We start from the raw sequence: 10348 nt of genomic DNA, 5'->3' as shown, positions 1-10348 counted from the left end.
TCTGCAGTGAGTTCTTTAATTGGAGAGATTCAGTAATTGTCTTTGAACCTTAAAGTGACATGACATTTCAGTTGTGTCGCTCCATCCTATATGTAACAAATCATATATTGAACACAGGTCTCTGATATTAATGAAACGTTTGCGTTTTGTCGTTTGTTTCTTTGTTGCTATTTTCATTTCTATACTTCAGATTTCACTCAAGGAGCATATACTACAAAGAACTTGTCATTTAAAATTGTTTTGCCCATGATCATTTGTACAAACTCATATTCTCTTCACATATTTTATGTGACTGTTGTCTTACTTTATTTACTGTTTTTTAATACTTTCCAGGAAGATATCCAGAAACGTTGGTATATAAAGAGATCGAAAATTTGGATGGAATTTACCCGACAGAAAATGATATTTCCACCACCGTATAACTTGTTTGAGATTTGCGTCATATTATTACTTAAAGTCAAATGTAAACAGGTATTAAACAGAAATTCTTTCATTTTTTGACTTTGCATCATAGGTTTGTTGGCAAATTTAGTTTGCTGATATGCCTATTTTGCTATACATGTAGGTATGCAAATTTTTACGAAAGAGATTATTTTAGGATGTATCTTTGTAGATAGGTATCAGTCTATCATTTTGTTGAAGTAAAGTTAACGTATTGTTTCATCATCAGTCTTAAAATACAATAATGCATTGGATGGTAAGAACAAGGACTCTGAAATGTCGGTGAAGAAAGTTGCCGAATGAATAAGTCATTGTTGGAGAACTTGAACATCTAAATTTATTACGGTCCCATCCAAAGGAATATCACGTTCGTTATCGCTGAGAAAACTCAATATAATTTTTTTTACCTTGATTTGTAGGATGTGAGTTCGGCGAACGCCGGTGGAAAACAGGCCGAAGAGGCTGATGTGATTAAGGTATGAACCGTTACCAAATGTGTCATAAATATCCGATGTAGGTGGAATAGCACATGCTATCCCATTGAAATATAAAATCTGAGGCAAAATACCTTGAGGCTGGTCTGGGTATTAATAAACTTTACAGAGAATCTCTAAAAATCTCTAACGTTAAGGCAATAAAGAGACATTGGAATTAAGTTCTCGAAAGTTAAAGAATATGTAACACAATTGGAACTAATTTGGGATGATTCGATTTTCATATTTTGTAAATTTCTCAAACTTTAGTGTTAGGTGCCATATAGCTGAATGTTGCAATATCGTAAACTACTCATAAAAACAAGTGTTTAATATAAAAGAAAAACAGATGAGATAACATTTGTCGATTATATCGACATTACTTCACCATCCAATTATCCAAAATTGTGTTCCAATTGTGTTGTGTACAATGTATTACAATAATTTTCGTTCCCGCCATTTGATATGTATCATTAGAATATTCCATTTTTGGGGTATTATAAAGGCCATGCTGATTCACGTCTTAAGATTGGAAAATACTACTTAACTCCAAATAAGCATGGTTTAAAAACAATGTGTATACACTTTTCTAAAAGACAGATTTTATATTTACCAGATGGCTTGACAGATAGTGTCCCTTATATATTTTTTATTTGTAAAAGTTGAAGATAAACACAATCATCTTCTTCTAAACTAGGCATTAATTCAGTTGAAAAGAACATTTGTTTACCGTTGTTGTTGCTTTTTTGTGTATTTTCACATTTTTACGAGTGTTTGTACCTGTCTCCATTTGAAAGCCAAATATTATAATAAATATAAACAATTAACAAAACTTAAGTAGAAATAATAGTTCGAATAATAATAGGTCCAATTTTCATAAAACTTGACGTAATAGGGTAACTTGGGGCGCTGATATCTAAAATGCCACCCATCGAATGTTTATGTATTGAAAAGTTATGTATTCATTGCTTCGATAATAGGCGAGCGGCAAATCGACAAAAAGGGCATTATTTTAGGAGTTTAGTGTACCCACCTTACATACGGCAACATCATACGTCATTTGAAAGCTTATTATCTCTACTTTAAGAATATGGACGATGTGGAGCTGCCAATTAGGGCCATATCCCCCTTATTTGCATAATTCACACGGGTACCAATTTGCATAAGTGCGATATAAAATTAGAAAATGCACTGTTAGCTACTGTAAACATACTCTTAAACTATCAAGTAATATATCAAATGAAAGGTATTTGCATGTGAAATACAACATAGATATCCAAAGACATATTTAAATTGGTTTCACTGAAATATTTCCATATTTATATTGAAAATAATATTTTCTCTCTTGAATAATAATATTTTAAAGATTTTAACACATAAAGCTACAATATACAGCTACATCATATATCATTTGAAAGCTTATTATCTCTATCACAAGAAAATGGACAGGGTTGAATTGTCAAGTACGGCCAAAGCCCCTAATTTGCATAATTTACAAGGGTATCCAATTTTCATAAATGAAATATAAAATTACAAATTCATTGTTCACTACTCTTAACATACTTTTAAACTATCGAGTGATATATCAAATGAAAGGTATTTGCATGTAGAATGCGAAATGGATATCGAAAGAGATATTTAAAGTGGTTTACAGCCTGAACGGAGGGTACCAAATTTGCATATTTTATCGTGTTCGAGAGCCTCGTTTTCGCTACCTCGCTGAGTGCGGAAGTGTGTGTGGGAGAGAGACCGGCGTACGATCTCAAAAACAAGGCCGTGAACTCAAACAGAAACTTATCCTTCTTTTAACTATACCGATTTTGATTGACAATAAACCATTTATTAAGATTTTTCAAAGTATTTGACAAGAGAGTGCAAATTTTTTTACGATGGCACAATTATCGTGCCAAGGTGGACGATCTTGGTCTTGCACTGCCCTTGACAATCTTGCGTAAACGTTTTATCAGCATGCTTCAGTTATACCTTGCTGGTGCGCTCGTTGTTGACTTTGTCAAAGTTAATCCGGTGATAATCTGGTGACAGCGTCCACAGATTAGTAATTTACCCTTGCTTACTTTGGCAAATTGGGCACTCAAACTCATCAGATAATAGACTAAATTACTACCTTGCTTGCTTTGGCGAATTAGGCAATCAAACTGGTCAGATAATAGATGCAGCATGCTGATAAAACGTTTACGCAAGATTGTCAAGGGCAGTGCAAGACCAAAACACCAAAGTTTGGTAGAATAAACCTTTATTAGCAATACAACAAAACACCTACCCACCCATGGGGACGGACACATAGGCTATCCCTATGCACATACACACACGTACACGTACTCAGTACGTCAGAAGTGAAGACCGCCATGATGGAAACGCCGATTCACGGGTCAAGTTTAAATGTCTGTAAGTTTGTATCCAGAACTTGAGCCAAACTGAAATTACGTCTGAACATTTCTAAAACAACGAAAAATCGATTGCAGGTCTTCTTTTGGGCGTAAATATCATTGCATGTATTTGCGGCATCGCTGAACTTGGGCCTTCAGTCGATCCCAAAAAAACAAATCATATCGTTAAAATGACAGTTTCACAGCATAGAAATTCTAAAACAAATTACATGCGAATACTTTCCAACAGTATCATTCAATATCACCATAAAGAAGATACGATGACCAACGATGACGGTAAAATTCAGTGATGAAAATCTCCGTGAAAAATTACTAACGGTCAATCTCCGACGAGAGGGCGCTGTCTGAATTCAAACGTAATTCCATTAATATATGCTAATTGGGTACCCTCCGTTCAGGCTGGTTTACTGAACGATTTTTATATTTATATTGAAAAAATATTTCCCCTTTTGAATAACAATATGATAAATATTTCATCACATACAGCCACATCATACAGCAAAATAATACGTCACTTGAAAGCTTATTATCTGTACTTCAAGAAAATTGACGATGTTGAACTATCAAGTAAGGCCGTATCCCTAAATTTTGCATAATTTACACAGGAACGTAATTGTATAAATGCAATATAAAATTAGAAAATTCATCAACTATTCTAAACATACTCCTAAACTATAGAGTGATATATCAAATGAAAGTATTTGCATGTAAAAAACTAAATTCGCATCCAAAGAGATATACAAAGTGGTTTTACTCAGAAATATTCTCATATAAGTAGTGAAAAAAGTTATTTTCCCCTTTGAAAAACGGTATTTTAAAAATTTTAACAGCAGTATCAATGCAACCACATGCATTATGATGTGCAAAAGTGCATAGAACACGGAGAACAAACAGCGGATGAGTACCGTGTAATGAATATTTTGTTTTTTAATGTATGTTTCAAAACATATGAATAGCTCTTCTTGTCTGCATTTTTATCCGATACCGATGTCTAGTTTGTCTAGGTCAGAGAGTATTTCTCCAAACATGCTCTTTGTATGGAGTATAATATACCAATTCACAACATATGAAAACCTTTTAATGTTACTCAAGTATACCAACATTTCCTTGTATGTTGTAACCAAGGCAACGACACTAATATTATAATATATAATATATAATATATACATACATATGTATATATAACATACATATGTATATATATATATATATATATATATATATATATATATATATATATATATATATATATATATATATATATATATATATATATGTATGGTTAATGATTTGAACGCCGACATTTTTCGTAAAGATGTGTTGGGAAAATATCACCAATTACTATTAAATCAAAATATAAAGAAAGAGCCCCATGAACAACACTATCGTAGTTGTTGAAAAGTAACTATGTAGCCAAACAATACGTGAGAGTAAGCTGTAGTCAAAGTTATGGCATGATTCATGATCCAAGTCATTCATGGCGATACAGTGTCATGCATTTCCAGTACATCTAGTAATTCTACAAATTCGTCATCCTCTTCTTAAAAAGTTTTGTCATGAGTAAAAGGGTTGCCACAGTTATAGCTGCCTGTGCATAGAAGATTAATTTGACAGCAGACACAACTGGTGACATGTAACAAGAGAAAGCAAACTCCACACATCGTTCATATATTATAGTTGTTTGAATTTTGTGTATCTTAGGTTTGGCTGTTTTGTGTAGTGTTGATTTGCCATGGCGAGACCTACCCCTAATCTACGTATCCTGCCCTGAACCCGCACTTCAGTGGGAAGACTACTGTGACACTGCGATCCTTTGATTCTACCTTTCGAGAATAGAGTTGTCTTCATCAGTCGCTTAAAATTCATTTTCGGTTGGTGAAACGTGTGCACTACTTGACCACGTTGTTTCACTGAAGTTAAGTTTGTTCAAGTAAGGAAGCTAGAATGTCTACCGTTTCGGTCTGGTTGTGTTTGTTGATGCTCATGTGAATCGGAGATCGAGCTGTTGTAGGTTTTGTTTGGCATAGGTGTAACGCTTATATTTCTGTTTCATATGTATGTGATTAGGCTACGTTCACAAATAATGGTGGTGAGGGGCGGAGGAATTCGGCGTGGAATCGAAATTTTGAGGGATAGTAGAGGAGTACTCGAAAGTTTTGATCTGCCTATAGGGGACCTGAAAATGTTTTGGTTCCGTTTTACTTTTTGCGATTCCAAGGTTTCGAAAGCATTCAATGAAAATCGAATAACAATTACATGTCATCCGATTGTTCTAAAGTTAGAAATGATCAAACAAGTTAAGATCTAGAATTACTTTTACTTTTTATTTTTACTTCATTACTATTATCTCGAAAAAATCTTGTATTTTGTACCGTATTGTTGTGGTATAATTGTTCTAATGTATCGTAATGTTTCGCCTTTAACAAATCCTTGAATGTTGCCGTTTGATTGCATGAACTGAAACCTGGTATCTGTTGGTTTTGTTTGTGTTCTGAAGTCGAGAATGTTAATTTGTTGCATCGATGACCTTCACAGATAATGAGGTCTAAAGATGTAATTTTTTGAGAACAGCTTTCGAAAATTTCATAGTAGGATGCATTTTTTATGTTTGATATGAATTTATTAAGCTCGTGTTGGGTTCCAATGAAAATCATACATTGTCTCTGAATCTCAGTCAGAGCGATATTTGTTCTGTGTGTTGCTGAATTATTCTTAGTTTGTATATACTTTATTCTTATATTGCATAATGAGGGCATTATTCGTATTTACTGCACAATTTTATGAATATCAAAAATAAGTCAAGATATTCGCGATTTAAATAAAAATATTCAATAAGAATATTTTAGATACGTGTTTGAAATTCATAGTTCTATTCTAAATGCCAATACCTTTCATTTGATATATAACTCGATAGTTAAAAGCAAGTGAAGAGTACAAAACAATGGATTTTTATAATTTTATATCGGACTCGTGTACCCGTGTGCATTATGCAAATTAAAGAATTACGGCTGCATTATGCAGCTGCATATCGTCCATTTTCGTATAGCAGATGATAGGCTTTCAAGTGACGTATAATGTGGCTGTATGCTGTATTTAAGTGTTAAAAGTATTGAAATATAGTTATCCAAAAAGGGGAAAATATTTTTTTCTATATAATTATAAAACAAATTCAATAAAATCATTTCAATATCTCTTTGGGTATCTATTACATATTGTACATGCAAATACCTTTCATTTGATATATCACTCAGTAGTTTAAAGTATGCTAAAGTAGTTAAAAAATTCCTAAATTTATATCACATTTCTGAAAGTGGCGTACCGATGTGATTATGCAAATAAGAAGCTACGACCGTACTTGATAGCTCAACATCGTCAATTTTCATGAAGTACAGATAATAAGCTTTCAAATGACGTATGATGTGGCTGTATTATATGGCTGTATGTATTAAAATTTTTAAAATATTGTTATTCAAAAAGGGAAACAAAATTTACAATATAAATATGAAAATATTTCAGTGAAATCGATTTAAATATCTCTTTGGGTATCAAAGTTGTGTTCTACATGCAAATACCTTTCATTTCTTATATCACTCGACAGTTTAAAAGTATGTTTAGATTAGTTAACAATAAATTTCTGATTTTATATCGCATTTATGCAAATTGGATACCCGTGTAAATTATGCAAATTAGGGGCTATAGCGCTACCTGACAGCTAAACATTGTCCATTTTCATAAAGTAGTGATGATAAGCTTTCAAATGACGTATGATGTGGCTGTATGACGTGGCTGCATGTGTTAAAATTTTAAAATATTTTATTCAAAAGGGGAAAATAACTTTTTCACAATAAATATGGAAATATTTCAGTGAAATCAATTCAAATACCACTTTGGATATCCATGTATTTTACACGCAAATACCTTTCATTGATATATCACTTTATATTTTAAAAGTATGTTTACAGTAGTTTACAATGAAATTTCTAATTTATATTGCATTTATGTAATTGGATACCCATGTGTATTATGCAAATTAGGGGGTATGTCCCTACTTGGCAGCTCCACATCGTCCATTTCCTTGAAGTAGAGATAACAAGCTCTAAATGACGTATGGTGTGGCCGTGTGTAAGGTGGGTACATTAAGTGTGAAAGATAGATGAGTCTGCCGCTCGCCTATAAAGTTTGTGTGCGATGTGTGATAGCGAGTGCAGTGTGCGAGCATGGATGCTTCATGAACTCTTCAATGTGTGGAGCGGTCGCAGTCAGAAAATGTAACAACTTAGCTCGGTTATTGAATCACTCTTTTTGAGATTGGGTATTTAGCCGAACGTTTCTGTCTGTTGGCTCTCCGCTAGGCGACTGACGCCGTATGTTGTGAATTTGAACTTGATTGAAAAATAGCCGTATTCATCTTCAGGTAATGTGAAAGGCCATGGAAATCTACTATCATTTGTTAATAGAGAAAATACTTAATCGACAAATGTTATCATGACAATTTCAGGCTGCCAAAATTGCAATTTCTCTAAAATCATGATAAAGAAATGTGGATATTTATCAAACTTGCATCTTAATTTTAAAGTTCGCCATTATTTGATAAAATCAAAATGATCGTTATTGTAATTTACACTTGATTCACTATTGCTGGTATTTCTTTGTGGCACTACATAATGAACAGTAAAAGTCACAGAATATGCTCTCTAAGAGGTTTACGCAAGGCATTTAGTAATTATTTAAACTGTAATTATCGAATTAAATGTAAAAGTAGTATAAAAAATTGTAGTATTTAAAGCCATCTGCTTTTCAAAAATTGTAAATTTATCTTTTTTGACAATTTTTTAAGAATAATTCATCTCATTGATACACATTCTTGAAAATGTCAAGATTAAAGGTAAAACTTGAGGACCTGGATGCATTTGAAGGTTTCGGGATCATATCTGATGTTCTTTACTATTTCAAAGTGTCTCTCTAGGCCAGTCATTAAAAAATGTTTAGGGGTCATATCTAAGTGGTCCCTTAAAAAAATGAAGGGACACATCAGGGTGGTCCCCGAAAGTTTCAAGGACTCATCTGGGTGGTCCCTGAAAGTTTCAAGGACTCATTCGGGTGGTCCCTGAAAGTTTCCAAGGTCACATTAGTATAGTCTTTGAAAGATTCAGGGATACCTCGGATTGGTCCATGAAAGTTTAAAGGACTCGCTATGATCACAGGTGCTAACATCATTGTCGAGATCGGGAACAGCACTGTCACTCCACAAACAAAGGACCGTTGTAACAGACATCAAATTCATCGGCGATATCCAGTATCCCGTTGCTTTCCATGTAGTCCTGTCATTAAATATTTGGGATAATGGACGTCCTACATTCAGAATTGGTAACCTTTCCTGACAAAGGAATTAGTGCAGTGGACAAAATTCATTCGAAAGTTGCGCCGTTTACACACTCGACGTGAAACAATGCAGAGTCACACAACAATGTGACCGCTGACCTTTACTATGTTAACAGCATAAAGAGCAACATGTACCTTACCCGGGACCTTAAACAATCGCGCGATGCGCCCTAGGTGTCCCTGTAGGTTAAAGTGGAATATGCCATCATGAAATGATTGTTTACGAATTGTTTACTGTTCAGACCAGCGGCGCGTCGGCTAGTGACAGCATACTTCAACGAGCGAGTACATTACCATTAATCGTCAAGACTGATCGTCTAAATCGACTTTTTCAGCGCTCGAAATTAGCGGTAGTCCCGCGTCCACAGACTACCAACTTTTGCCTGGTGCTACCAAAGTCCATGGAATGTAGCCCACATGGACTACCTAAGCCTGGGACATGAAATTCAGTCAGTACTTGGCGTGCCATGTCCAGTCTTCCACTTCTGGACGAGCATAGAAAATGATGGCCAATGAAAATGTATTTTCATTGCATTTTGATCTAAATGTATCAATCGCAAACTCCTCCCTGCTACAGAAAGTCCATGGTCTTGTTTTAGCGCTGTTGAGAAGGTGGCAGTCATTGCCATGATGACTATCAAACTTGGCATGCAACCCTGAGAATGAAATGGGTTGTCAATACAGTGATAGGTCACAAAACTCTTTAGTGTCACTGTCGTCAATTATACCAGTTTCCTTTGGGTAATAAAGGTGTGCAAGTATTTACATCAAATAACTAACGAATTCACTTCATTGGCAGAATCTCGATAAATAGTTTTTTCTTCTCTTATTAATGAAAACAATACGTAAACTCAAGTATGCATGGGCTACCAGCCATTGTCACTGGGCTATACCAACTTCAGAAAATAGTAGCCCAAGTGGACAACCAGGGAAAAAGTTAATTTCGAGCCATGCTTTTCCAAGCGATTGTAAACCATCCTAGGTGTCACCCTCGTAATCCTGTGTTACAGACCAAGATAATTATATATCGCCTATTGGACCTGATTGTACTTAGCGAGTTGAGTAGCGCTGAAGCTGTAGAGTCGGAGCTTAGAACGCCTTAGAGGTGTCCTGGTTTCGCGCAGATCCATGGTCGAAGTAAGCGCACCCGGTGCTTAGTGCCCATGCACACTTTCACATAGGGAAGCTAATCTCCTGTGATGTGAGAGTAAAAATCTAACAAAATGTTGAACAAATGTTTCAAAACCTCTAGGAGAATATGACAAGAGGATAAAACGACTTCACAACATTTAGTTTCTAATAGAATAATGTGGGCGCTGAGTGCATATCCAGAAAGTTTTACTGGATCTCTAGATTCACCCTGCCTTGTTTCTTATCACAACCTAATCATGAGAAAATAGTCTTGAGATGCATTCATTCATAAGATATAAAAATTGACTATATGCATTGTGTATTTCTTTGATTTTTTTTTAGAAACACGTACTTTTATGACTCACCATTCTAAATCAGAATCACTAAATGTTCACAAAAAATTTCCTCAGATGTTCTGTTTTCTGCTCCATTTTAGAGTTATAATTAAACCACTCGAGAAAGTAATGCGCAGGTTAATAGAACTGCTTTTTAAAGAACTATACATTGTGGTGA

At 34.6% G+C, this 10348-nt stretch overlaps 1 protein-coding gene across 1 annotated transcript in view; it reads left to right on the top strand.

The window, feature by feature from the left end:
* Positions 1–685: 685 nt before the first annotated feature.
* LOC139117699 (uncharacterized) overlaps positions 686–10348 on the top strand; it is a 28062-nt gene continuing 18399 nt past the window's right edge. Inside the window, exons 1-2 of the mRNA XM_070680944.1 lie at positions 686–697; positions 861–917. Of these exons, the coding sequence (XP_070537045.1) occupies positions 686–697; positions 861–917 (69 nt within the window). The remainder of the gene's footprint in view (positions 698–860; positions 918–10348) is intronic.

This window comes from Ptychodera flava, chromosome 18, assembly GCF_041260155.1.
Source record: "Ptychodera flava strain L36383 chromosome 18, AS_Pfla_20210202, whole genome shotgun sequence".
In the NCBI taxonomy this organism is placed as follows: domain Eukaryota; kingdom Metazoa; phylum Hemichordata; class Enteropneusta; family Ptychoderidae; genus Ptychodera; species Ptychodera flava.
This window is presented reverse-complemented; position numbering and strand designations above follow the sequence as displayed.